This window comes from Pyrenophora tritici-repentis, chromosome 5 (assembly GCF_003171515.1).
Source record: "Pyrenophora tritici-repentis strain M4 chromosome 5, whole genome shotgun sequence".
Classification (NCBI taxonomy): domain Eukaryota; kingdom Fungi; phylum Ascomycota; class Dothideomycetes; order Pleosporales; family Pleosporaceae; genus Pyrenophora; species Pyrenophora tritici-repentis.
In genome coordinates, this window is record NC_089394.1 from 706,248 (window position 1) to 733,398 (window position 27,151).

Here is a 27,151-nt window from a genome sequence, read left to right on the forward strand (position 1 = left end):
ATGCGTCCGAGTACGCATCACTCCAGGGCTTGGGACCCCCGGAAAAGGAAACAAAGACTCTGTCGAGTACAAACAGCTTATTGTCTGAACGCCGTAATATCTATAACGACTTATGCTATGCTACCATTGATGAAATCCCCTCCGGTCTATAGAGATAGACATATGCATCGCATCCTGCGTAACAATCCATAACACCCTGCTCCTGCTCATGCAAGCTATCCAAACTCTTGTCCTACTCAAACTGACGTAGTCGTACACTGTTTGCCCTACCGCAGGCATCAACAGTGACAAAGTGCAAATCTCATCCGAAAACCAAGGCTGCCGAAGCACGACGACCAACAATCAACAACCAAGGCCCCGTCCAGGATGCGCTCTGGACGAGACAAATGTGTATATAGACATTAGAACTGAATCAAAGGGCGATCGACGCTACAGAATAGATCTGATCCCCAACGGGTGGCGGCGCCTGCGTGCTATATGCAGGTCAACCCAGACGCCTTCTATGCAGACATGAGGCCCTAATCCGGGCTTACTTCATCATCTGTGAGATGTTGTTCCATTTCTGCTTGAGTGCTTCGTGTTCCTCGTTGATCTGGTGCCATCGTTAGCTGTGCTCGATTCGTGCTAGTTGTGGACTTACCGTGGCCCATTGCATCTTGACCGCCACCAGCTCCTTCTCCATCTCGGCCATGGACTCTTCCAGGTTGCGATTCTCATTGTGAACGACAATGTTCTTCTGCATGACTGTTTCCATCTCACTCTTCAGTCTTGCCTCGACCTCTGCAGGCTGTGTGTCAACAATCTTTTGCAGCTCTTCAACCTTGGTCCGAAGCGCTTCGTTTTCCTCGGCAAAGTTTTCGTTCTCGACCTTGGTCTTGATCAGTTCAGAGGCGACCTGAACGTGCTCCATGTCTGACTGCTCAGTACGGTGTTCCAGCGATCGGACCTTCTGTTCCAAAGAGGTGACCTTGTCTTTGAGCCCATGTAGCTCAGTTTCACGCTCCTTCTCTATCCGTTGCTGTTCTTTCCACTCGACCGTATACTGTTTGAGCATTTCTGGTGTAACTTTGACAGAGGTTGCATCCCTCACGAGTACGTCAGCGCGGTAAACTTCCTTGTCAACACCAGCCGTGGAACCAAAGAAGCCATTCTCAAGGATCGAGTTCGCCGAAGGAGCTTTGTCAATGTATACGTCAAACAGCCGCTCCTTGAGGAAAGTCGTGAGCGTCGACATGTCCTTCATGCCCAGCAGCGCTTCTGCGTTCTTCTGCATGAGTACAATGCCAAACTTCAAGATCGCAGACTCCAGTCCTTCGCTGAGAATCAAGTCATAGATACGCAGAACTAGCTGTAGCGGGAAGCGGTATGCGAATAGAGTGAGGAACCACTGTGTTGCATATAGTTGGGGCTTGACCTCCCTGCGGCGGAGATGGCAATAAAGGGCAGGTTCAAAGTCTTCCAAAAGACGTTCGAACTGGTAGAGATGTAGGTGGAGTCCGGCCATATCTGCGACAAACAAGTCGCGCAGGTGGTATTTGTTCATCAGCGTTACAAAAAGACTGAAAGCTTCTTCCTCTGGCATGTTGAACAGTAGAGGCATAGCAATAAAGTTCATGCCTTGAGCGTAGCCAACAGCATCATCGTACAGGGCGTAGGCTTTGCAGATGCCGAAAAGGCCGTCTTGTAGACCGGCTGCCATGACGTACTTGGAGTAACTGGTTCGCGCACCCAGGTCGCGTTTGATGACCTTTTCCAGCTTGGAGATGGCCGCCACGCTTAGCTTCCTTTCCGCAGCAATTCTTGCTTGTGTCTTGGCTGGGTCGTCGGAGGAGTCGGAGGCAACGGATGGCGAGCGCAACGGTACGTTTGTGCTTGTGGTGGTGGTGGCTGGGCTCGAATAATCGGAGTGGACAGAGGAAGAGGACGAGGCAACCGATTCTTTTCCGTTTCCATTCGTTTGGCCGTTGCTGGCGTTGGTCGGCTTAACGCTCATTTGCTCCTTGTCCGTTCCCCGGGCTACAAGCTCCCTGTACATGCACTCGAGCTCTTCGTTTTTGCTTTGTGCCAGAACTTGCCATATGACGCCACGGATGACCTGAGGGATGCCATTTGCGATGGCACGATTGAGTTCCTCGGGACTAGTACGCGCAATAGCTGCTGGGCCCTCGTTGACAACCGACTGCCACAGATCCCAATCCACAGGCTCGGCCGAGTCTCCTGCCGGACCTGCGGCAAATCCAGACGCGGTTCCAGGAGCCAGCTTCGGGTTGATGGTGGGTTGTTTCTGGAGCGCGGGCGGGCTGCCTGGTTCGTCGTCGGACAAGCCAGTGGGACTGCCAATGCGACTACTCGAGCGCGCGTGGAGGATGGGCGGTGCCGTTGAGGGGGTGCCATCGGAGTTTGTCTCGTCGCTTAGTGTTATGCCCGCCTCCTCCCTCATGCGTAAGAACTTGAAACGGTCGCGAAGGCTACCCTGGCTCGATCGGTTATTCGTACGCATATCGCCCTCGTCATCAATTCTACTCAAGGTAAGTTCAGGATTGCTGCCAATGGTCGCGATCGAAGCTCCTGTGTGTCGCTTCTCTGCTGTTGATGTTGTAGTGGTGGATTCGGGCTTCTTGCTAGAACTGTTTCTCGATAGCCATGCAAATGGGCCTGTGAGTTTTCTTGTCGGTGCTGGCGCGGGCTTCTCCAGGGTGGCTGGTGGGGCAGGAGGTGGAGGGAATTTGACGGGTGACATTCTGCCGGAAAGGCCTTGCAGCGAGCTCGTCGAGTCCTGGGAGGCTCGTGGTGGAAGTTTCGGCCCCGAGCCAGGCGTCTTTGTGCCTTCTGTATCATCATGTCAGTTCCAGTCGAAGAAGTTTGCCAGGTTCCATGTATAGAGTGAGCATTCACAACCCTCTGTTGGCTCCAAACGGGGGGTGGTACTTGCCTCCTTCTAGCGATACATCGGTCATGTCTGATGTTACCGACACGCGATGCGCTGTGAGCAGAGGCGAATTTGCTGCCGGTGCATCGTCGCTGTGTTTCTCAGCCAGCTTCTCAACCGGCTTCTCAACCGGCTTCTCGATGACTTCAGGCTCGCTTTCCGATTCGTCTGAGTCGTCATTGCCTTCCTTGGGCACTGCGGGTACTGCAGGCTGCGGCGACGTCGGCCTGGCTTCCTGAACCGTCGACGACGATGACTCACGCTGCAGCAGCGACCGTGACCGTGACTGCGCGCGTTCGGTATGTGAGGGCTCGGATCGTGAATCTGGGCGAGAGTTGATTTCAGGAGCGTCTTCGAAGCTGTCCTACACCGCCGCATGCCAGTTAGCAAGCTTTCACGGCAAATGCCCTCGTCTGGCAGGCTGGTATAGGGGCATGATGCGTACCCCCTCCTTCTCGGAGCTGTGTGAGCTCGTAGGCCTCTCGGGCTTGTCGTCCATGTTTACAGAGGTGGGCTGGGCAGGCTATTGAGGCTTGGGGAGTAGTATTTTGAAAAAGGCAGCTGCAGTCGATGCAGTGTAACGTCTAGTTGGAGCCAGGTACAGAATAGAGATTAAAAAGCAGTATGTTGGCAGGTTAGCGAAAAAAAGTCCGTGGCGAGGGGCGCAGCGTGCTTGTTGGGGTGCATGTGCAATTAGGAGCCGGCTGCGGGATAGACGTGGATGGTGAATTAGAGAGTGGACCCTGGTGGCCGCGGCCTGGGACTTTGGGGAAGGGAGCACTCGATGCACACTACCCTACACCCACTTCAACACCAACACTTGGCTGTCGCACACGCAACTGGGCGTGTCAGTGAGCTGATCAGGAGTCTGGGTGACGTCGGCAATTCTCAGCCGCATCAGCAATTCCACTGCCAGCTGGCCATATCGCCCTTTGTTGTTGTACGCGGCAAACAGCCCACCATGCGCCCGCCAAACTTAAGGTTAATCTGAAACGTGCACTAATGCGGCCACTGCCTACGCTCACGAATCGAGGCTTACATTGACCCGACCTCACACGCGACAAGCAACCTGACACTGTAGGAGCCTGTGGAGGGGTGGTGACTCTTGAACTCTTCGAGCCGACACCGTCGCATTCGCGAATCTGAGACGCCGACTATCAAACCACTGGCTCCACCGCATCATAATACGAAAAAGCCCTAGGACAGGTGTGTACTGGTACAGTACTTTTGTCAGTGTACTATTCCATCATCCTATCTCTCAACAACAGCCCTACCTACACCCCTAGTCTACCACTGTCCATGTGCTTTGTTCCTCCTTCCTATTTTGCCTTACTATTCCCCATCTATTCTTAGCGCAAACGGCCGACACGCAGTCTGGCAAGACCATAGACATTCATGCATCCCTACTCTAGCAAACGTTTGTTTTTCGCTGGCACGGAGCACTGAATGTGCTCCCTTATATCCAGGGACCAGCACGCCGGCAAACGACCCACAGCATGGCCAGAAGAATTCATGCGTACGTGGTCCCCATAAGCAAACGTTTGTTTTCCGGGGTTGTGGAAGCATGGTCCCAGGGTTCCAAGCTGTGTCAAGGTCTACCCGCAGGCCACTTCCCCGTTGGCTAAAAATAAAACCTGGCTGCCGTCCAGACTTAACATGTCTCCTATACAGAAACATTGGAACACAACCTCGATCGCCGGACTTCGGTCGCAAACATGACCGATTAAACCGCAAGAAACACTCGAAATTTGCATTCACATGTTTTGAACTGATTGGTATGACGTCAAATACTACGAGCCGGGTATATGTACAGTACAGAGACTCTTAGTCTTCGTTCCTTTACGCGTAAGGAGTGTCCAAGCGTGCAATTACGAGGTGGGACTCGTGCACAGCATCTAGACCTTTCCTAATCTCCTTCCAATTCCTTTTACTGCACACACTGAGAGTACCACTCATTCTGCTTAACACACTTAGCAGACCCCTCACAAGTCGTAGGACCCGTAAACCCCTGGCCACCACACTTCTCCCAAATCTTAGCCGTCCCAACACTTGCCTTGGGGACAGTACCAGTCGGAGCAGCAACACCGGGTGAAGGCCGAACAAGAGTAGCGAAGCCAGTAGGAGCGATGGTCGAAGCGCTGGGCAAGGTAGGACTCCCCGACGGAGCGACAGTAGAGTTGGAAGCCGGAGAACCAGAAGCCGGAATACCATCACCACCACTTCCACCACCACTTCCCCCACCGCAAACAGCAACAGGACCCCCAGGCGCCTTATAACTCCCCACTTCGAACCCACTGTAAACATCCGGAATATAAACACTCTTATCCTCCGCCTTGTACGCCCCTGGCAAACTAATCGTAGGTCCACAGGCCTCGCCCTTCCCACGTTTTTCACTCTTCCCACTCGCCTTACCCCCTTCAACCTTCAACTGCGCACATCCCACATAAAACTCCGCACCGCCCACCAACTGCGCATTATGCAACGCCACCATCTCACTCCTGAGCAAATACTCGCCGCTAGCTAACCCCTCCGGCAAGCTAAACTCATGCGTATAATTCTCCCCAATCATAACCTGACTCGCCCACTTGCCCCCCACACTATCCAGTTCGTCAATCTTGAACCATCCCGCGCCCTCACCACTTGTTTGCGAGGCATCGTCCACGGGGCCGTATAGCATGTGTGTGATGGGTCCCATGTGCACGAGAGGACTCCATTGGACTTTTATTTTGGCGCCGGCGGGGGCGGGTAGGGTTTTCACGCCAGAGGGGGTTTTTGTGCCGCCGACGTTGCAGATGAGGGAGGGGCTGGTAAGGTCTTTGACGGGCGAGTTGTTGGGGGGTGTGCGGATGCCGATTTGGGGACCGGGGGTTGCGTTGTTGATCCAGAGTTGTTGGAGGGTTTGGTGGGCGGTGGTTAGGGGGAGGAGGAGTGTGAATGTGGCGAAGGTGGTGGGGAAGAACATTGTGGATGGGTGGGATTGAGTAGGTGGGCTATTTGTATGATAGATTTGGGTTCGTGATACCAGATCACTGAATGAATGTGTAGAATGAATGAATGGACAGATGGATGAGTATGGTATGATAGATAGGAAACACGAACGAATGTATCGTAAGGAAAATAAACTGACTTTATGAACGAATGCTAAAGAAACAAAACATCTCATACTTCCGCAGTACTTATACCAATCCAAGTCCAAGTCCACCTACGCGCCCCCCGATCTCGAAAATCAGGCTAAGCCGCCATACAATCCTTCCGTCACTGCCGTTCCCGCAGGCACGCAGGCACATGCAAGGTACTCCGGTACCTCACAGCCACTGGTGCAGCCTCGCATAGAAGTCGTATTGCGGCACAGCGACATGTTTCTATATCCAGTATAGGATCTACTAGGTATAACGGACATCACGATGTAACGCAATGCACGAGTATGGGGGGAGGTGGAGAAATATATCCGGGTAATTGTTTCTATCGAGTTAGTGAACCCGTTATGCGCAACGGGTGCGGGCGGTAGGTGTTTCAAACACCAGTTGACGAGCGGTTCGCTGGGTGGGGATGATGGGGATTGTGAGGCGCTTCGCTGGATGCGCGAACATGGTAGGTGAACTGTCTAGGAAGTTTTAGGAAGTCGTCATGGGAGTTGGAAAAGGCTTGGATGGAAATGATTATGCAGACAATTGTATTGCAAAGAAACAGAGACTAATACTATTATTTTTTTTAAAAAAAAAGAAGATCATGTATTCTCGTCGAAGCGTTCATCATGTGGGTACAAACGTACATAAGCGCCTTGCGGGCGCGTGAAGTGGGGCTACCGTACACAACCCAAAACCATACATCCTGGATCCCTCAAACTATCCACCCTCTCGTGACCGTTACAAAAGCCGTAGGCGCCGCTATGCTGCGCGCCTGCTGCTGTGTGAATATTCTATCTAGGTCATTGCTCATATCGGGAAGTGCATCTCCGCTGCTACTAGGCTCAGGCGTTGGTGTTGGGCGTGGTGGGGTAGACGTCGGGCTACTGGTTTGTATGACTGCCGTTGATATGGAGAGTGTAGCTGCGCCCTGGAAGATGTCGCCGTTGATGTAGACGTTAATTTGTGGTGTTGGGGGTGGTAGGGGTCGGGTGATGGAGAGGAAGCGTGCGCCAAATAGCATCGACGTGTACCACAATGTTATGAGGAAGAAGATTATGAAGAGTATCCATGGTATAAGCACTCGTTTTTGTGGCATTCGGCTGCGTGGAGGAAGTGTTGTTGGGAAGTCTGGGCCGATAGATTGTGCAAAATGAGGGTGTTTTGGGTCTTGATAGTCAGGCTTGACTTGAGCTTCCTCCTCGTCTTTTGCAGGTGCCTTTAGCTCTGGATGAGGTGTCAAAGGAAGTGGCCAATGTTTGTTCGACTGATAATATGGGTTGTTCGGAGTGCCGCTCTTCGACGTAGCTACGGAGGCATGTCGGGGCGACGTGCTGGAAATGTCTTCTGAGTGAAAGGTAGAGCTGTATGTTGGAGCCGGCGAACTCATATCTCTCAGCTCAACTGAAGTCATATCCATCGAAGGCGCTCGTTGCTCAAAGTTCATATCGTAGGCTGACATGACTTAAAGATATCTTTTGCAATAGAGGAAAGGGCCAGCCTTTGGAAAATTATTACAAAGAAGATAATGCAAGAACTGGACTGGTGTACCGAGAGTCCGTCTAGGTACAAACCCTCAAGATAAAGGAAATGCATATGCTGGAACAGCCTAGCACAAGTGAACAAAGACCTAGTCCTGTCCATTCAGCAACGGCAAAGGTACATATGTTTCACTACAATTATTCGTTTGCACGTTTTCTTTGCATCTAGTGAAACATGTTTCTATGACAGTAGTAGTGGTGATGAACAACTCTGGAATCTCGCAGGTTTGGAATGCGCGGATGTGACAGCGAACGATTGGCGCGTCTGCGCTTTCAGGTGTAATGTGACGTCGTGGCCATTGGATGAGGATGTTTCTTACTTGAGCCACCGCCAGCGCAGCAGTGCATAATAGTTATCAAAAGCAAGAGAAAGATACAGCCTCAAACGCATGATACAAATTAGTTGAAGTCAACATACTAGGCTTGGTCTGATGTGGGAATTGAAGAGTTGTAGAGGATGACCACTAAGAGCAACGGCTGAATAATCCAACAAACGTCATTCTGCGTTTGGCCGAGTTACCGAAACTTCGAAGCACTCACCTGTACACTTCGCCATTGCGACACCACGACCACATTTTCGTACAAAGTCCCTACAAGCTATTAGAAAAATGGCCTCCAGCACACTGTCGCGTTCTGCTATGCGCAGCCTCTCCCGTACGACGCCATCTATACGATTAGCAACACCGCGCATCGCCACAAGATGTCTACATCAACAACCATCCCCCCATTACCGCCTCTCGACTCCAACATAGACCCTCAGCACGATCATGGAGCCAAAACATAGCAGTACCCTCAGCATCAGTCACCCGGAGAACAATGTTCATCCAAACCGAGCCCACCCCAAACGCCGATGTACATACTCTCCCTCCCACTCTCCCACTCCGCACCGTCTAACAACCCCCCCAGGCCCTGAAATTCAACCCCAACCAACGCGTCCTCCCCGAAAACATATCATCCCCCTTCCTCGAATACCTAAACCCACGGTCCACGCTCGCCCCACCGCACCCCTCACCCCTCGCCGCCCAACTCATGAACATCGACGGCATAACCAGCGTCTTCTTCGGCGCAGACTACATCACAGTAACAAAAGACTCGTCCACACCCTGGGCGCACATCAAACCCGAAGTCTTCGCCCTCATCAATGAATACATGACATCCGGCCAACCTATTGTCAACACCGTCGCCGCAAAAGCCGGTGAGCAGGGCCAAGGCGGCCAGGAAAACGACAGTCTGGCCTACGACGAAAACGATGATGAAGTCGTTGGTATGATTAAAGAGTTACTGGAAACACGCGTTCGCCCTGCGATTCAGGAGGATGGCGGTGATATTGAGTTTCGTGGGTTTAACGATGGGCAGGTGTGGCTGAAGCTGAGGGGTGCGTGCAGGACTTGCGATTCTAGTACTGTGACGCTGAAGAATGGGATTGAGAGTATGTTGATGCATTATATTGAGGAGGTTAAAGGTGTGCAGCAAGTGCTGGATCAAGAGGAGGAGATTGCGCTTAAGGAGTTTGCAAAGTTCGAGGAGAAGTTGAGACAGCAGAAGGGGCCGGATGCTGTTGCGGGGACGGTCGGTAAGGGGAGTTTGGATTATGTAGAGTGAGTGTTAGGTGGTGTCTGCATGGGAGAGAGATTATGTGATACCAATGCAATTGTAGTTGTTGCATAATAAAAAGCGTCCACAATTGCACTTCATTTCTACCAAGTATTGGACTGTGAACTCGAGGAGGAAAGATGTGGTATAGGTAAACAAAGTGATTAGGTATCCTTCCACTGTATAAATTACAAAACAAGAAGGAGATGGAGATGGAGTTAGAAAAGTATCGAAAAAGGTAGAGATAAGGGGAAAGATGTAGGCCCCAAGAAAACGCCACTTAATGCCCAAAAACCCTGGGTATTCTTTGGCAATAACAAAGCTCAATAAACACCATTGCAATTATGCTCTCGATCCAACCACGGCCGTCTATACATGATCGTTCATCTTTCGTTTTTCGTTTCTGTGCATCTTCGTCGTGATGCAACCGTTCCCTCGTAATCTTGTTCGTCGTCTTCGTGCATTCCCTCGTATGCAAGCGTAACAGTCATTCTGAACCAAACAGTGAGAATAGGGTAAAGGAAACACAGACAGACAGACAGTGAATCAGGACTAAAGGAGATAGGGAAAAGGAAGAGAATAGGTGTGTCGCTCAACAGGCGGGTACATGATCCAAACATTCATCATCGTTGCCTCGTCGTCGTCGTCGTCGTCATCCAATATGGTAATATCTTCATTCTTCGAACAAAAGCTCCGTCATGGCATCCAGTGCCTCACCAAAAGAAGCCCAGAAGCTACGCCTAGGCGGCGAACGAATGATAGTAATGTGTCTCCTCTTGGGTCGTGGTGGTAGCGGTTCGAGGTCGTCCAGGGTCAAGCTATCGACGGTACTACGCAGCAGTTTGGTGTATTCCTCTTGGACTAGTCGTGCGATGTCTTCCTCGTCGACGAGAGTTTGCCAGCTATCTACGCCGAATTCGCCTGGCGCATCTGCGTCTGCGTCTTTGTGCGCGTCGTCTTGCTTGGGGGTTTGCTGAGGGGAAGAAAACTCATTTGGTTCAAGATGAGGAGTTTTGTCAAAATGATGCGTATCTTCCGGATTAAATGTTTCCTTTTTACCCCTGTCGAGTTCGTCGCGCATGCCCTGGCGGACCAGTCGCATTTGCTGGCGAAGGTCTTCGATGACGTCTAGCTGGATGCTATTCAGAGTTTTGAATTCATCCAGGCGCTTCTTGAGATCGCAAATGGTCTTCTGAACGCCCTCGATGTAGTTGCCTACTTCCGCCACATAAGCTTCTGGAAACTGCGTTGGCGTTTCCATGGGTTCACCTTTCTCTTCGGCTTGTTGGATACCGAGGCCCTGATCTGGATCAGAATAGTATAGCTCATCCGCCCCGTCTGCTTGTGCTTCGGGTGTCGATAGGTGAGCGGCCATGGCTTCGAACTGTCCTACAATGTACTCCATTTGGTCGTCATCGGGCTCTTGCGTGTTGATCAGGTTCTCGAAATGCGATATGCATGAAGAGAGCGCATTCTGCACGGGCGATGAAGACGGGGATGAAGACGCTTCCGAGTGCTCGTCCCATAGTATAGGCGAGGTGGGAAGTTCAGTGCTTCGCTGCAGTATCTGCGAGCTTTCCGGTGTGAAGGGATAGCGTGGTGGGCCTTTGGATGCCAGATGCGACTCGTTGAGATAATATGGCCGTGTTGGCGTGTATGGAGGCGGATCAGTGAACCTTGAACTGGGTTTGGGTCGCGATGCGCTGGTGGGCGTATTGGCGCTGTACTTGTCGGCTAACCAGGGCTGGTCGCGCACACGACGAGCATCCTTGAGCCATCGCTGCTCGCGCGACGTAGGATATGGCAAAGGAGAGCTACTGTATATCTCGAAATAGTTGGATCTCGCGAGCGTGTCGTCTTTGTCCATTTCAGGCGGTGTCCATGGCTGGTCCAGGGTACGTGGCAGCTCCATTGCGCTGTCGTGTCGGCGTGTGGGCCGCATCCCCTCGTTTTCCCCTATCAGATATTTTCGTAGACTCTCAGGAGCGTAAAGGGGCAGTCGAGAAGCAAAAGGCGCGAGCGCTGGTGTTGAGCGGTAGCGATGTTGAATAAGCCTGGTAGCCTGGCGATGGTGCGGGAGAGAGTAGTTCACCGCTTGTGACGTGCGCCGCCGCGGCACTCAGACCTTGTATTGTGTAAAAGCTGGGCGGAGCTAGCCGCTAAGTGGGGTCGAGTCGAGCGGGTATCGATAACAATTTGCATCGGAACGATGCCCTTTCCGATTGGCCAGGCATCCATCATTTCTGGCATCGTTCAATACACATTGCGACATCTGTGTAAGTCACCTTTCACTCTCTTTCTACACTCGTAGTGAACCCGTAGTAGTCTTATTGTGGTCGCCTTGTAAAGCATTGCTGCTACCGCAAATATGGCCCAACAGGTATGTATGCGCCACACCAATCAGCCAACACAATACTGAGCGCATGACCACAATAGCTAGGCGTTCAGCCATCGCTCGACACCATTCGAGGAGTATTGGCTGCGGTAGCCAACTCGCCCAACCCACCCAACCTCGTTCCCATCTTCTCCTCGATATCCGCCGAATTCCTGACGCCGTCGAGCATATACCTGAAAATCTCAGCAAAGTACGTGTGACTCATTGGAAGCGCGAGGCGAATACAACACCTGAGCAGGGTTATCCTGGAAGGAAATGGATACACGTAGTCGGTTCAAGTGTTATGAAGCTGACATTCAGCGCTCAGATCAAAGTCGAAGCTGTCATTCCTCTTTGAGAGTGCTGCGACAACAGAGACGATAGGACGGTACAGCTTCATTGGCGCAGGTCGGTACTTGGAAATAAGCTTTTCACAGCTGACTGACAAGCATCAGACCCGCGTAAAGTCATCAAGACTGGTCCCGGCCATGGGGAAGAGACAGACCCGTTACCCCTCCTTGAGAAGGAGCTTGCGAAGAGCCGCGTCGCAACCGTGCCCTCGATACAACTACCTCCCATGACAGGCGGGGCAGTCGGATACGTGGGATATGATTGCGTAAAGTACTTTGAGCCCAAGACACGCCGAGACGATGTAAAAGACGTGCTCGGAGTGCCAGAAAGCTTCTTTATGCTTTTTGATACATTGGTGGCTTTGGACCACTTTGCACAGGTTGTCAAGGTAATAACTTACGTCCGGGTCCCGGAGAGCATGGACAAACTGGAAGAAGCCTACGAAGAAGCCAAGGGCACACTGCAGAGATATGTAAAGATGCTCAAGGCCAAGGATGTTCCGCTGCCCGAACAAGGGCCGATCCAGGTCGGCAACGAGTACTCATCAAACATCGGCCAAGAAGGGTACGAGAATCATGTGAAGACGTTGAAGAAGCACATTAGCGTTGGCGACATCATCCAGGCAGTACCCTCGCAGCGATTTGCAAGACCCACCTCTTTGCATCCTTTCAACGTCTATCGAAACCTTCGAAACGTCAACCCGTCGCCCTACTTGTTCTATGTCGATTGTGAAGAGTTCCAAATAATAGGAGCCAGTCCGGAGCTATTGGTAAAGGAACATCAGGGTCGCATCATTACGCATCCCATCGCGGGTACAGTCAAGCGCGGTAAGACGCTGGCAGAAGACGCAGCACTTGCCGAAGAACTATCGAACTCGCTCAAAGACCGAGCTGAACATGTGGGTGCCCTTGACGACAAGCTGCATGGACGACGTTGAAGCTCACGTTGTTTTTTCCCAGGTCATGTTGGTCGACCTGGCCCGGAATGACGTCAATCGCGTGTGCGACCCACTAAGCACAAGGGTTGACAAGCTAATGGTCGTGCAAAAGGTAATCCGTTCGGAGCATGCTATCCGGGCATGGCGTGATGAGATGAATGCTAATGAATTGCAATTCAGTTTTCCCACGTGCAGCACCTGGTCTCGGAGGTCTCAGGGGTGTTGCGACCTGGCAAAACGCGATTCGACGCGTTCCGCTCAATCTTCCCCGCCGGTGAGTAGTGCGTTTGTAAAAGTGGGAATTGGGCTAAGAGCAGCAAGGGACTGTGAGCGGCGCACCCAAGGTTCGCGCTATGGAGCTCATTGCCGAGCTCGAGAAGGAAAAACGCGGTGTGTACGCTGGCGCAGTAGGCTACTTTGGCTACGGCAGCGTCGACGGCGACAAGGAAATAGAGGGTGCCATGGACGTGAGTAGTTTTGGCTTCATCGAGTTTGACAGGAGGCTGATGTCTGCACCAGACGTGCATTGCACTAAGGACCATGCTTGTCAAAGACGGTATCGCCTATCTCCAAGCAGGGGTAAGTTTGCCCAGTTTCCCTGCTTCCGTGACGGGGTGGTTGGCTGACTATTGGCTGCTGCAGGGCGGCATAGTGTATGACTCGGATCCATATGATGAGTGGATGGAGACGATCAACAAGCTGGGTGAGATTTTCCTGCTTTGCGCAGCCTTAAGACGTGCGTGCACTGACTGACGGGTGATGTGACAGGCGCCAATACGCTTTGCATTACATCGGCTGAAGAGAAGCATCTGGCCGAGCAGCAAGAGGGCGACGAGTGACGACCAAATTCACGAGGCGGGGAGGAGGCGAGGACGCGCACTCTTTGTGAGGCTGGGTAGTTTTGCGCCACTGATGGAGGCTGCACATGCTGCACGAGGTAGCATGGGACTTGAGGAGAATGATTGGCAGGGTAACGGCCGTGGTCGTGGTATGGGCCTAGACCGAAGATCCATCTACTCGCGGGGAAGCGAGGTTGATTTGCAAAAAAATAAATGAAATGAGAGACATTGTAGTGGCAGACGCTATCACGACGTCACGCCCATCGACTGACTGGTGGTGGTGCGGCGCAATTGGAGTGCAAACAAGATTTGATTATTTGGTGGTTCCCGCAGGCCAAGGTCTCACCGGCGCGAACGCATAGCTGGGCTAGAAGCACAGTGAATACTGCTCGTGCTGGAATGATGACGACTGTGACGAGTGACGAGTGACGAGTAACAAGTGACGCACGTCTGTACCATTGGGTTGCGACGACAGCATTAACTTGGTTCAATATGTGAGTTGTACATGCACCTTCGGCTATCGGCCCCTCGGTGCTGTGGGAGACATCATAGGGAAGGTGCGTCCGCGGCATTGACCAATCGTTGGCCAGGGTGCCGGTCGTGCTTTCCGACTTCCTTGGTTTGGCGGCGATCGTGGAGCAGTGCCTGGCCGCTGGGGCGCTATCCCTGCCGCTACTGCCACTACTGGCGCTCTAATCCGTCACCAGCCCGCTGCACTCTCTCCTTTGGCCTTGTTTGCACGCAGGAAGCTGGGCGCAACTTCACTCTCCCCAGCCACGGACCAGCCCCTACTGTTTGTGTCGCCTGTGATATAAACTTGCTCCCACTCCCCTCCCTTCCATTCCTCACTCACCCAACATCATCAACCTCCCAGCTTGACTACCAGTCCTACACTTGAAGCTCCTCCACTTCGATACTCCAGTATCTTATTCCAGCTTCTTGCAAACTTATCCTCTCCGCCTCCTTTACCTCCTCACCCCTACAGTCAATATGAAGTCCGTCACCATCCTCGCCACCTTTGCTGGTGTTGTCTTCTCCCAGGACATGCCCATGCCCAACGGCGACTGCTCCATGCTGTGCATCAACAACATGGCCAGGATTGCCCAGACCGAATTCTCCTGCGCATCCGACGATCTCGCTTGCTTCTGCACAAAGTCCAACTGGGCTTATGGCATCCGCGATTGCTCTCTCCAGGCCTGCGACACCGAGCAGTCTTCTGCCGCCATAAGCTGGGCCTATGCTCGCTGCGCCGGTATCGCTGCCACCGCCACTGGCACTCCTCCTGCTGTCCCCATCCTCAGCTCTGCCATCGCTAGTGTCGGTACTGCTTCTTCGACCAACAGCGGCAGCGCAGGCGCCACTGGTATTGCCAGCATCACCTCATCTCTCGCCAGCGCCGCCTCGAGCTTCACCTCCAGCGTTGCCTCTGCCGTGGCATCTGACGTTTCTTCAAGGACTGCGTCTGCCTCTTCTGCCATCAGCTCTCTCGAGTAAGTCTTAGATTTACCTGCTTCTTTCACCACTTACTAACGACCACCCAGGTCCTCCCTCAGCGACGTTATTGCCTCCGCTAGCTCAGCTCTTGAGTCTGCCACCAACAGCATCAACTCCGAGGTGTCATCCGCTACAGGTGCCGTCGGTAGCGCCGCCTCATCTGCTGCCTCCGCCGCCTCCTCTGCTGTTGAGGGTGCCGGTGCCCAGGCCACCGCCATGCCCTTCATGGCCGGTGCCGGTGTTGTCGCCTGGCTTCTTCTCTAAACGCCCTCATCTTCACGTCATGTCCAAGGTCTTCGCTCGATGGAGTAATGTGTATAATGACTGACAGCGAATGGGGAGATAGTAATTGCGAGGGTCGGCTTTGGATACCTTAATGGATGGGCAGGTTTTTCTTTTCCTTAACGAACACAACGAGATGAGCATGACGATTACGATGGAATTGGTATTGCAAAGCATGAGATTGATACCCCGACACCGGGACTCGTGCAACGGGCCCCTCTAATAGTAGCTCCTGTAGATAGCAAAATCAATGATAATACCACTGACGGACTCTTTTTTCGACCTCTTTTCGGTGACATCATCTTGGACCATATTCACCCTCCGACCATTCTCTTCCCTTTCGTGATCAGCATCCTGTACAACACCACCTGTGTCCACGTTGCCCCCAGCCACCTGTCCCCGTGCAACGCAACACGAGCGCTTCGCAAAATTATGTGCTACAAGCCGTCAGTTAAACGAAATTACTTCACCAAACAGCTGCCGTCGTAACCATGTCAATGGACACATATGTGCGAAGTGATATTACATGTTTGAAGTCATGAAGTCAACTTAGCGTTTCCCGTTATTTATCTATTTGCTCAGCCGCAATGCAGTATAAGTCTTGGCCTTTTGGGTGGCGTTGGTTGGGGCAGTCCCCCACTTTCCGCGAGTCTCTGGTACTTGCACAGGAGTCACAGCACAATCTCCATGTCTTGAGATGGCATGGCATGGCATGGGGTGTTGCAGCATGTTGCCGGTTGCTTGCAGGGTATTCCGTTGTGCCTAGGAGAGGGCTGGGAGTAGGCTGGGGTTCGGTTGGGGTTCGGTTGGGGTTGGGGTTACACGGGGCGGTTTGCTTCTGGTGGACATGGTTTGTTTTGTTTTGTTTTGTTTTGTTTGGAGAGGGTGATGGTATTGATGGTGTAGGAGGAGCTTGAGACTACTGATGTTACTTAGGGTAGGATAGATACATAGATACAGCACGATGTTGGAGCTGGGTATGTGAGATGTGAGCATTGCACGGTCAACTCCTCACACAACTTACAGTCTCAACCTCAACTTCAACTCGTCACTTCTGTCTCGTTGACTTTAGCGAAGAGTTGTAGAGCCTCGGCGGACGAACCGGTAAGAAGCTGGATAGAAGATTCTAGAATCATACTGAGACGGTAGTGGTGCGAGAATGAGAGTCAGTTAGCCATGACCTCTGGGTAATGAGACCTAGGGTCTTCTGGAAGGTTCTTGCGTGGAAACGGCCAAGCAAGTAGTAGATACAATAAATTCCTAACTTGATCTTAGCTCCGGCAGTTCAGTCGAGATGATGCCTTGACGACATGGTCATGCGGCAATATCTGTTTTAGACACCTGCGGAGCGGGAAATGTCAGTCGGAACCTATACAGATGATTCCGATGATTTGCAGCGAGAATGATGTGAGGTGGGATATGAATCGTAGACGGAAGAGGCAATGCAAGGGGTGTGGTGATGTACAATCGCCTGTGCATTGTACCGACCTAGCTGTGATTGGTGTCTTTCACAAGCGACAGTCTTGGTATTATGATCCTCCTGTTCCATTTGATCATACATTCGACTCGTAGAGGTGAGATAACGTGTGTGCGACACAAGCAGACATCCATTGCTTCGCGATGACGGTATCTTGCGCTGATACTGACAAGGTACATGCATATCGTACCGATGTGTGATTCACCAGATGCCCCGCAGCGCGCATTAGATAACGCCAAAGTGGATACGAAGTGGAGCCATCCGTAATAAGGGCACACCCCTCTCGTCCTTCTTCTCTTTATTCCGCCATCTTCTAGATATATCTCCTTGAACGTGTCATGAAATCGCCATGGAGCCGCCAGCTGTGACTGTCGACCAGACTGAACCCCGTGTACCGGACAAAACTCCGGATATAGTTGACACCAACCGCGTTATCCCTCCAAAAGCAAAAGAGACTCCACCTTGCACCAACGCAACCAGAGATATGGAGGGTGCGACACACGCTACCCTTCCAGATACCAAAAACGTTCCAGAGAAGATAGCTCTTACTGCCAAAATCGATCAGTCAGTCGACGAAAATGCCGCCCCTCCTTCATCGTCCAAGAATGCGAAAAGGACAGGTCGGCCCGAGAACACCCAAGAAGACGGGCGTCCTACAGTGAAGAAGGCCTCAGGACGCAAACGGCCAGCTGCGCCAAACGACAGTGACTACGAGCCTGCCACGCCAGTGGCATCTGCGAAGAAAGCCAGAGTGACTGTTACACCAGCGAAAAAAGCGCGCAATCCAGCGGCTCAGACTCCAACCACGAAGCCTAAGCAAACGAAGAAAGAAAAGGAAGTATGTCAGGCGTTCTGGAAGGACTGGCTGTTCATGCACGACATTCACGACGAAGGAACCAATGTCTTTGGCTTCGACGATGACTGCATAACTGCGTCGAAGTGCCTGGAGCAATTCAGATTGAAGAAAGAAGAACTTATATCCCTTAGGTTCGAAAAACGGCCTAACCCAAAGGGATTTTCTAAACAACCAATGCGACTGTACTGATACCAGGAAGTCGAGGAGCTTGCCTACAGGAAAGAGGCCATCTTGGCCGGTTTGTTCGAAGAAAACGAGAGACAATTGCTCGCGGAAGGCAAAAAACTATGGGATGCAAAATCGTTAGTGCTTCCCCGTGTCTGTTGGCTTATTCCGAAATCTGACCTGTTCTACAGATCTATCGTGAAGCCGAAAAGAAAGGCGAGGGCTCGATCAGATTCATGGTCTGACGATGAAGATCCCTGTGCGAACAACATGCCAGATATCTCCTGGCTTATGTCCCACCCCAAGTCGCAATGGTGATAGTTGGCGTATTTTTTCAAGCTTAAACGGCCTTGTCTCGGTGGTGTGTGTAAAATTTTTGGTCGTTAGGTAGCTCTACCAGTACTTTATTGGTGTTTGTGGTGAATATAGGAGCATCAGCATGCTGTAAGACATGTATCTAGGTAGAAAACAACGACTTTTGGGAGTTTAAAAAATCTGTACCATTTCTAATGCAATTTCGATATTTGACCGACGGGCTCGGGGCAACTGCAAATGAACAAGGGATTTGGTTGGTATACCCTGGGATGGGGGGCCTCATCGCATAGAGCAAGACTGCCTGCCGTACATATATGTGTATGCACGATCGATCTTTTGAACGAAGATCGACTAGAGAATAACCGCCGGAATGTGATTTGCTGCCAAATTGCAACCACTAGAGTTCTACCAACTGGCATGCCTGAGGTGATAGAGGGAATACAGCGAAGGTGACGACACATGGTAGGCGTGGGTGATGACGGATTCAACCGCACGATAACGACCGGGGACGGATATAAGTAAAGTCTGTACTGTCATGGGAAGACGGCTCAATATTAAAGACTGTGGCTTAAGCCTACGCGTGGTGTCGATTCGCTAATGCGCGTTTCGGCCGTAGCGGCATGACGTTGGTCCTCCAGCACCAGGCCGTGGAAAGTTTGTGCCGGCTCACCACTCAAGTCGCATGTCCAGGTTGTCATTGTAAACATGCAAGGGGCTAGGATGGAGATATATAGGGAACGCAGTGTGTAGGATGATGCTTACCATCACCATCAACGCCGCTATATCTACACCAGTATAGCTTGAATCAACCGCCTCATCAAGCGTCTGAACTTTCAAGTCACCACAATGTCCAGCATCCAGTTCGACCCTGCAACAGATATCCCAGACCAGTCCGGGAGGGTCTTCCTCATCACAGGTGGTCAGTGATTATCTTTTCGTCCGACCTGAGCAACTCACTGACTAACCCCTAGGTACCACCGGTCTTGGAGCGTCCACAGTTTCTTTCCTGCCCTCCCATAATCCTGCACACATCTTCTTCAGCGGTCGCAACAAAGCCCGCGCCGATGAACTCATCTCGAAGATCTCAAAATCCTCGCCCTCCACCAAGATAACGTTCATAGAATGCGACCTCGCCAGCCTTGCTTCAGTTCAGTCCGCTGCCAAGCAGGTTCTCTCACTAACCAACCGCCTCGATGTCTTGATATGCAACGCCGGTATCATGGCCACGCCATCCGAGCTGAGCAAAGACGGCTACGAACTACAATTTGCCACCAACCACCTCGGCCATGCCCTTTTGATGAAGCTCCTCTTACCACTAATGCTGGAGACGACAGCGCAACCCAATCCAGACGTCCGCATTGTCAATCTCTCCTCTGTGGCATACAAGGCCGGTGGACCATCCTCCGGCATCGAGTTCTCCAAGCTCAAAACTAAAAACGCCAGCTACGGACCCTTCTACAACCCCATGAAGTGGGTATACTACAATCAATCCAAGCTAGCCAATCTGCTCTACTCAGTCGAGCTTGCCGCACGACACCCGAGTATCACGTCCGTTGCGGTGCACCCGGGCTTCATCAAGACGGATCTACTTGTGCATATCAACTCTATGGATCGCCAGGTTATAAATTTGCTCTCTCACGGCGATTGGCGGACGGCGGTTACGGGCGCGTATAATCAGACGTGGGCGGCTACTACGCAGAAGGAGAATTTGGTCAATGGGGCGTATTATGAGCCGGTTGGTGTGAAGACGGTTCCAAGTACGAGGCAGGGTAGGGATAGGGCGTTGGCGAAGGAGTTATGGGAGTGGACGGAGAGGGAGTTGAAAGACTGGAATTAGGAAGGTGGGGAATCCAGAACTGGGGGTTGTCAGGATGTTGGCTGAGATTCGTCTCGCAGCGGTGGTTTGGGGTAACTTGTTTTCTTATCTATCGGATCGCGTACCGTGAGATGTTAGTGGGAGACTCTTAGGGTTGATTTCGTAATGTTGAGGGGTAAAGAGATTGAGTATACAGATCCCAGCAGCTTCGTTTCAAGACCAACCTTTTCATCATCGCGTTCAACCTGTCGAATTCTCGGTGCAGACCTTGTCTTATTTGGTCTCTGCCAGAGTATGCATATGCATAAGGAGCATCCCTCTGCATCATGCGGATACTTATCCGCGCTATGGCTCATGAGGGCATGTATGTATGTGTGTGTGTGTGTAATCCATTAGCGTCCTTTATCAGTCAGAGACTATGTAGGACGGTGGCAGATGCCATTCTAGCTATTTTTATCTCTCCTTTGATGTTCGTTGGTTATGTTTGACTAATGTAGTTTAGGCATGTCCTAGCTATTACAGGGGAGGAGAGAAAGTAAAACCCTATTATAGCTGCCTGTTTTTCCTTCTCTTCAACCTATCTCTTTTTGCAACGCTTTCCTCGTGTTCCTAAGTCTGAAAAAACCTCAAAGGGGAAAAAGCCATGGGATCTTGAACGAGGCGTAGGGTTGTAACAAGCTTAGCGTAGTGTTTGTAGTCGTAGCAGTGCGTGGCTCGGGTGTACTGCGGCTATAACCTGTCGCTTAGGTTTGCAGGGGTAGGTGAAAATTTGCGAGTTGGAGTAAGCCGTTCGATATTTTTTGGTAAAGCCACAAGTGGCGGTGAGAGGAGAAGGATTCGAACCTTCGACCTCTACTACACTGCAAATTTGGAGTGCGGTAAAGGAATACCAGGCGCTTTACCACTGCGCCATCCCCCCTCATGAGGGCATATATACCTGCGTAGTGATGGACTGTTGACGTAACGGAGATGCGTCCTCTTCCCCTCACTGAATGATGACCTCAACATCTACCAAAAGGACCTTTTTGCCCACCGGTCTCTATGCGAACGCGTAACAGACGATCGGCGACGCAGGTTGAAGTTACATCCATGGTTCTGGGAAACCGTTTGAGCTCCACAGCCAACCCCGTGGGGTCTTCACAGTAACATGCCACTACTACCGAAAATACATCCGACATGACCCGCGAGGATGGGCAATAGTGCAGAAGAATATTAATTGGCCTTTGCGCCTGGTGGTGGCCAAGACGAAGGGTTTCCGGTGGACTGGCTTGGCCGGCTCGTGATTGGGCCAGATGATGGTGGAAGGGATGCGTGCTCCGGAGCAGTTCCATTTTCCACCCAAGCGGCCTCGAGACGAAGCTGACGCTAAACTACATGGACGGGCTCCTGTCATTCTGACACCCGACGAATATCCGAGCGCGGCTCCATGAACGACGCACTGCCAGGACGCTTAAAACCCCATCCGTGCCACGAGTGCAGCGTCGGCGCTACCTTCCCCGCAACGCACTTCAACCCAAGCTCTTGGAACAGATCTCGGCTGCTTGGCCCTAGCTTCCAAGTCCAACGCTCGGTCGCTTTTCAGGCCTTCGAAACAAACCAAACCTCCAACACCAAGATTTGGTGGCTTGCCAATCCGCCTTTTCCTGCGACAAGACCCCAAAGACTTTCAGCTTCCGTCTGGGCTGATTGACCGGAAGCATCTACGAGTTTTGATGCTGAAAGGTTTGCGCTATTGTTTGCCTCAGGATTGTTCTTGGTATTTCGGCATTTCCTTGTTGGGGTGGGGTTCGTGCTTCGTCACGATGTGCTCAGCTGGGTGAGGTGAGACTGGAGAAGAGCCGCGGGTGTTTATCCAGCCTCATGTTTCAATACTTTACGGTCCGGATACTACGGCGTATACCGAACAAGTCGACCCCCTACTGTAACATGATGCTCACGTTCATTCAACAATTTTGATGTCGGCGACACACTGGCGACTTCAAACGAAACACGCGACCACCGAAAGACTCCGATATAAGGCTCGGACCACAACCAGTGAGCTCCCGCGCTTACTAGTCAGGAATGCCCAGCTTCTGGACAAGTCCCCGCCGCGCTTTTGTGCCACATGCTTGCATGTTTGCCATCCCCCGGTAGTTGAATGACCTCCCAAGAATAAGCAGCGGGCACACTTGCCATGGGAGAGCCCGCGCTACCTCGCCATCACCCGCGTCAAGACTCTCCAAGACGGCCGAGAGAAGCGTCTTAGGTTTCTTGGGTAGTATGCATGCGCGGAGAAAACTAGTCAGTGCCGTGTGTTTTCGGAACCTGGTTGATAGACATGATCTGAGGCAATATGGGTCCTACAACATCACTGTGGGGGTTTGGTGGTGTGTATAAGAGGCGACTCCACGTCCTAGGGTTTTTGCTTCCCCAGATCATCCAGCTCGGTCTCTGGCGATCCATCGACACTTTTTCTACATTTGATTTGCTCACATCACCATATCTCAACTGTTTGCAGCAACTATGATGGAAACTAAGAAGAATGAGGTCGTCACCACGCTTGAGCGAGCTCAGACTCGAGACGAGGAGCTCATGAAGTCTGTCCCCATAGTCGGCAAGGTCGACTATTCTGGAGCATACGAGAAGACGGATCCACGAGAGATTGCACTCGTCAGGAAACTCGACAAATGGATCATGCCCATGCTGTGGTCTATGTACTGGCTCAACTACCTTGGTAGGCCTATCACAATTTTCTAGGGGACCTCCATCTTTACTAACATCTCATTCTAGACCGTAATGCGATTGCACTTGCCCGTCTCGATGACCTGGAAGAAGACCTAAACCTCACCAGTACCCAATACCAAACCTGCGTGAGCATCTTGTTCGTAGGATACCTTCTGGGTCAAATCCCCAGTAACATGTTCCTCAACCGAACCCGTCCTAGTCGCTATATGGGTATTTGCATGGGTCTCTGGGCCATTGTCTCAGCCCTCACTGCCTTGTCTAAAGACTTCACCGGCCTCCTGCTCACCCGCTTCTTCCTCGGTGTGACAGAAGCGCCCTACTACCCCGGCGCCGTCTACATGCTCTCCATGTTCTACACCCGCAAGGAAGTCGCCACCCGCATTGCCATCCTTTACACCGGCAACATCCTTGCCACCGCCTTCGCGGGCTTGATTGCAGCGGGCATTTTCCACGGTCTCGGCGATGTAGGCGGCATCTCAGGCTGGAGGTGGTTGTTTATCCTCCAGGGAGCTGTTACATTTGTCATTGCCATTGTAGGATTTTTCCTGCTCCCAGATTTCCCACACAACACCTGGTGGCTTACTCAAGCGGAGCGTGAACTCGCCACCAACCGCATGGCCTTGGACACTGTCGGCAACAAGGGCGAGACCTCCGTCTGGGCTGGATTCAGACAAGCCGGCAAGGACCCCATGGTTTGGATCTTCGCTGCTATGGCGCACATGCATCTCGCAGCCAACGGCTTCAAGAACTTCTTCCCTACTGTCGTAGAAACGCTCGGTTTCGGTCAGACCATCACACTTGTCCTCACATGCCCACCTTACCTAATCGCCGGCGCCGTCACAATCGCCGTCTCATGGTCCTCCGGCAAGTTCAACGAGCGCACATGGCACATTACCATTTCCAAAGCCGTCGCCACCTTCGGCTTTGGTCTCGCATGTGCTGAGATAGGTGTTGCGGGCCGTTACGTCGCCATGGTCATCTTCACAATCGGTACTTATGGTGTCAACTCTTTGATTCTGGGTTGGTGTGGATCAACATGTGGTCAGACGCCCGAGAAGAAGGCCGTCGCTATCGGTATCGTTACTACGGTTATGAACGCCTCGTTTATCTGGTAAGTCCCCTAACACCCTAATTGTTGTGTGTATAGAGCCAAGCTAACATGTTCTAAAGGACCCCGTACCTCTGGCCCAAGTCTGATGGCCCACGCTACGTCATTGCCTTGTCTTCTTCGGCCGCCTTTAGTGTTGCGACTGCGTTGTTCGCGTGGGCTGCAAAGATTTGCTTCATGCGCAAGAACAAGAAGCTGAGGGAGGAGGACAGCGATAACCATACCTTTTATGTTTACTAGATCATTTCCTTTCTGGCTATAGAATGGGTTGGTCGTGTGTGGTAATGCAAGAATAAATCGGCTGCAGGAATCAGCGCAGATAGATGGATGAGGTTTATCAATAATATACGTTGATCAGTTTTGATTGTTGTACTTTGAGTGTTGTTTCCTGCCGCCCCCTCCTACTCAACATTCTAGGCTTTTGGAAATGTGTGCTGAGAATAAAATACTGCGAAGATGCTAAAGCTGCTCTAATAGAAGTTTAATTGCATTTGTCTACCTAATTCCAAGCGGTTTCCCACGTACACAGGAGCCCAAACAACATTGAACCTCTCAAACAAACCACGTGACCTCCCTCCCACCACACCACCCCTGCGCAATAACCAGCCATCTCTAGATACCCTCTCATACCAATCCCCCTCCCGCGCCTTAAACAATCTTCCCTGCATACCCGCTCACGCCTTCCAGCAACCTTCCGCAACCGGCCCTCGCTAGTCCCAGCCCTGTCCCACCAAAAACTAGGCAGACGCGTTATGTCCACCTCGGGAAAAAAGGGCCAAAAAACTCTCATGCATGTGTGCGGCTGATTAGATTGAATGGTTTAGGTAACGTGGATGTTCATAGTGACGAATTAGGAGCAAAGAAGATGGTGCACGGAAGCGGGAATGGTGGAAGGGGACGGCTGGGGAGGATACGGCTGGCGGGACGAAAAAGGCTATATAAGGGTACTTCACTCTTCTTCTTCTTCTTCTCTGCCGTTGCTGAGAAACACGTTTTCATTTTTCTTTTGAAAACGTAGGATACGCATGATGATGTGATATAGTTGTATGGTTTGTCATTACTACGTACATGATTTCTCTCTCTTCTCTTCTCCATAGCTATGGCTGGAGCGGGGAGAGCGCGCGTACAGCCTGGGGTGGGTAAGAGATAAAACTAACCAGAAAAGAGATAAGAAAAAAGTATCATTTTCCCCATAGCCGAGCCTAAAACGCCAGAGTCATGCTTTTGTGTCCTTGGGTATGCCAATCTGTGGACAGTCGCTGGAGCAAACGAAAATGGATGCAGTAATGGAAAGAGTAGGAGTAAGAGGAGAAAGAAGCTGAACAGTATGTGTGTAAGCGGGCGGGTACAACGGCAAGGAAAGAGCATTGTCGCTTGGATTATGAGCGACGTGGCACCGGTTGTCGAGGTGCTCTAACGTGCTGCGTCCGATGCCGCCGTCCATCTCTATCGCGTCTCCTGCCAACGGTCTCAACAAAGTTGGCGGGCGGATGCGACAAGTTATGATTTCCGCCTTTAAGTTCCTTCAAATCCTCGTCGTCGATGAGTCTGCGCTGCCACAGAAATTCGAAGAGGTGGAAGTCTGGTCGCGAGGTGCGCTGGAGCGTCTGACCCTGCATGACGTGATCGTATGCGATGTGCTCCATGCGCATATCCCAAGCCATCTTGCCAAACTCGCACGTCACGGTCCAGTCGCACAGCGGACACTGCGCCGTCTGTGGTGGTTCTTCGCCGCGGAGATGCGAGGCGCAGTGGACTTCCCATTCTTCTTTGTCGACAAAGGTGTAATCGCAGTTTAGGAACCAGAAGACGCATTCGAACATTGGTGTTGGACAGACGACATCTGGGATTTCGAGTATGCCATCGTTGTTCCTTTCTACCAAGAGTGGTACCCCGGAGAATGTACCCGCTAGTCCAGTGCATATGCTCGTCTCAGTCGGCGTCGAATCAGTGCAGTACGAGCGCAGTGATGGCGGGTTGTGGATCGAGGCATTGCTCTGATGGATGAGAGCAGGCGCCATGGACGACCCGCTCTTGACGGTGCTTGTCTCGAGCAAGTCTTCAATGCCCGCCTCGTACAGGCTTTGTAGGTATTCGGTACCGAAATTCACCAATCGAGTGGTTACGTCGGGCTCATCCACCCAGTTGTTGAGCATGGGAGCAATCCGACGATTGTTGCGTTGAAGGCTTGCCAGAGACATGCTCGCGCGGCTTGCGGGGTCCGCTATTGTGGCGCATGATCAGCCTTGAAATCATTGGAGAGAATGCATGTTACAGCCTTGCAAACGAATGCTTGCAGAGGCTGTACAAGCGAATCAAGACTCACTGGATGTTGGGAGTTGTTGGCCCGGCATGGTGTCAGGAACAACGATACTAGGACGACGGGTGCGATTTAGCGTATCGCGGGGTCAAGCGGTTGGTCTTGAGAGTTGGTCTCCAAGGATGCTTCACGCTTCTCGAGCACGGATCAGACCGACTTTATATCCGGCTAACAACGTAGCCAGCCGATCAGAGTCATATGCGGAGTTGAGGCTCTGCGGAGATTGCAACATGGACTTGTTGACCGACCCCGCCTATCTTCACCATGTGCACACCAACGCTTCCACTACGGACGACATCTACCCGCCAAACCAGCCAAACCTATGGTATCGCAGCATCTCTCAGCAGCTCGATATGCCACGGCCCGCCTTCCTGGCGGAGCGCCAATTGATTGGGGCGGAGACCTGCAGATGACGGCTGTCTGCAGGTGTGGGGTGACTCTTTTGTATGAGCGGACAGCTGCTCCACACCTCCGACCGCCCTTTCGACACTAGAACTATACCTTCAGTATGGTGGTATGTCGGTGTGCTGTATGCTTTCTTTTGTGTAACTGACATCCGGTTAACTATGCTTCCCGGAACCGCCCCTACATGGTGGATGAGCAACAACGTCTTGGCGTTCTACTGCTCCGCTCTGCTGTGCGTTTCAAGCCGGATGATTCATGCCACATCGAGCAGCCTGCGACACGATTCCAACGCATGCGCCTCACGTGGGCAGGATCTGTTACTCGATTCATTATTGTCAGCAATAACGCGGCCAAACGAACTCGACTCAGTTGTAGGCAAACGCCTTTGAACACAGCAACATGAGCATTTATCTTTGATACGCCGAGGCCGAATTATCTGAGCGATCCTGCCAAGCACCACTGTCTCATAAACCGGGACATCTCGCGGATACCGCGCGTTC

General features: G+C 51.9%; 12 protein-coding genes across 12 annotated transcripts; 6 read left to right on the top strand and 6 right to left on the bottom strand.

Annotated features, from left to right (window-relative positions):
* Positions 1-529: 529 nt before the first annotated feature.
* PtrM4_102410 (GTPase-activating protein) lies at positions 530-2,740 on the bottom strand (the record flags this gene model as incomplete). The annotated part of the gene is made up of 2 exons (XM_001936332.2): positions 530-592; positions 641-2,740. The coding sequence occupies 2 exons, from the start codon at positions 2,738-2,740 to the stop codon at positions 530-532; spliced, it is 2,163 nt and encodes a 720-aa protein (XP_001936367.2).
* Positions 2,741-2,891: 151 nt separating this feature from the next.
* Positions 2,892-3,428, bottom strand: PtrM4_102420 (uncharacterized protein; the record flags this gene model as incomplete). Its single annotated transcript, XM_066107469.1, has 2 exons — positions 2,892-3,293; positions 3,375-3,428. The coding sequence occupies 2 exons, from the start codon at positions 3,426-3,428 to the stop codon at positions 2,892-2,894; spliced, it is 456 nt and encodes a 151-aa protein (XP_065961918.1).
* A 1,909-nt stretch (positions 3,429-5,337) lies between these two features.
* On the bottom strand, positions 5,338-5,891 carry PtrM4_102430 (uncharacterized protein; the record flags this gene model as incomplete). Its single annotated transcript, XM_066107470.1, has 2 exons — positions 5,338-5,344; positions 5,398-5,891. 2 exons carry the CDS (start codon positions 5,889-5,891, stop codon positions 5,338-5,340), a joined length of 501 nt encoding a protein of 166 aa, XP_065961919.1.
* An 878-nt stretch (positions 5,892-6,769) lies between these two features.
* On the bottom strand, positions 6,770-7,516 carry PtrM4_102440 (uncharacterized protein; the record flags this gene model as incomplete). Its single annotated transcript, XM_001936330.2, has 1 exon — positions 6,770-7,516. One exon carries the CDS (start codon positions 7,514-7,516, stop codon positions 6,770-6,772), a length of 747 nt encoding a protein of 248 aa, XP_001936365.2.
* Positions 7,517-8,411: 895 nt separating this feature from the next.
* PtrM4_102450 (Nfu-N multi-domain protein) lies at positions 8,412-9,197 on the top strand (the record flags this gene model as incomplete). The annotated part of the gene is made up of 2 exons (XM_001936329.2): positions 8,412-8,447; positions 8,502-9,197. The coding sequence occupies 2 exons, from the start codon at positions 8,412-8,414 to the stop codon at positions 9,195-9,197; spliced, it is 732 nt and encodes a 243-aa protein (XP_001936364.2).
* A 664-nt stretch (positions 9,198-9,861) lies between these two features.
* PtrM4_102460 (TT-ORF1 multi-domain protein) lies at positions 9,862-11,100 on the bottom strand (the record flags this gene model as incomplete). Its single annotated transcript, XM_001936328.1, has 1 exon — positions 9,862-11,100. The coding sequence occupies one exon, from the start codon at positions 11,098-11,100 to the stop codon at positions 9,862-9,864; it is 1,239 nt and encodes a 412-aa protein (XP_001936363.1).
* A 456-nt stretch (positions 11,101-11,556) lies between these two features.
* PtrM4_102470 (TrpE, Anthranilate-para-aminobenzoate synthase component I) lies at positions 11,557-13,689 on the top strand (the record flags this gene model as incomplete). Its single annotated transcript, XM_001936327.2, has 10 exons — positions 11,557-11,568; positions 11,625-11,773; positions 11,891-11,970; positions 12,018-12,811; positions 12,873-12,962; positions 13,031-13,124; positions 13,172-13,317; positions 13,370-13,429; positions 13,493-13,553; positions 13,619-13,689. The coding sequence occupies 10 exons, from the start codon at positions 11,557-11,559 to the stop codon at positions 13,687-13,689; spliced, it is 1,557 nt and encodes a 518-aa protein (XP_001936362.2).
* Positions 13,690-14,679: 990 nt separating this feature from the next.
* On the top strand, positions 14,680-15,447 carry PtrM4_102480 (putative cfem domain protein; the record flags this gene model as incomplete). The annotated part of the gene is made up of 2 exons (XM_001936326.1): positions 14,680-15,179; positions 15,231-15,447. 2 exons carry the CDS (start codon positions 14,680-14,682, stop codon positions 15,445-15,447), a joined length of 717 nt encoding a protein of 238 aa, XP_001936361.1.
* Positions 15,448-17,291: 1,844 nt separating this feature from the next.
* PtrM4_102490 (uncharacterized protein) lies at positions 17,292-18,281 on the top strand (the record flags this gene model as incomplete). The annotated part of the gene is made up of 3 exons (XM_001936325.1): positions 17,292-17,780; positions 17,994-18,100; positions 18,155-18,281. The coding sequence occupies 3 exons, from the start codon at positions 17,292-17,294 to the stop codon at positions 18,279-18,281; spliced, it is 723 nt and encodes a 240-aa protein (XP_001936360.1).
* Positions 18,282-19,124: 843 nt separating this feature from the next.
* On the top strand, positions 19,125-20,115 carry PtrM4_102500 (FabG, Dehydrogenase with different specificities (related to short-chain alcohol dehydrogenase); the record flags this gene model as incomplete). Its single annotated transcript, XM_001936324.1, has 2 exons — positions 19,125-19,197; positions 19,250-20,115. The coding sequence occupies 2 exons, from the start codon at positions 19,125-19,127 to the stop codon at positions 20,113-20,115; spliced, it is 939 nt and encodes a 312-aa protein (XP_001936359.1).
* A 2,481-nt stretch (positions 20,116-22,596) lies between these two features.
* Positions 22,597-24,166, top strand: PtrM4_102510 (UhpC, Sugar phosphate permease; the record flags this gene model as incomplete). Its single annotated transcript, XM_001936323.2, has 3 exons — positions 22,597-22,807; positions 22,864-23,929; positions 23,989-24,166. 3 exons carry the CDS (start codon positions 22,597-22,599, stop codon positions 24,164-24,166), a joined length of 1,455 nt encoding a protein of 484 aa, XP_001936358.1.
* Positions 24,167-25,305: 1,139 nt separating this feature from the next.
* PtrM4_102520 (uncharacterized protein) lies at positions 25,306-26,280 on the bottom strand (the record flags this gene model as incomplete). Its single annotated transcript, XM_001936322.2, has 2 exons — positions 25,306-26,150; positions 26,253-26,280. 2 exons carry the CDS (start codon positions 26,278-26,280, stop codon positions 25,306-25,308), a joined length of 873 nt encoding a protein of 290 aa, XP_001936357.2.
* Between the last annotated feature and the right edge of the window lie 871 nt (positions 26,281-27,151).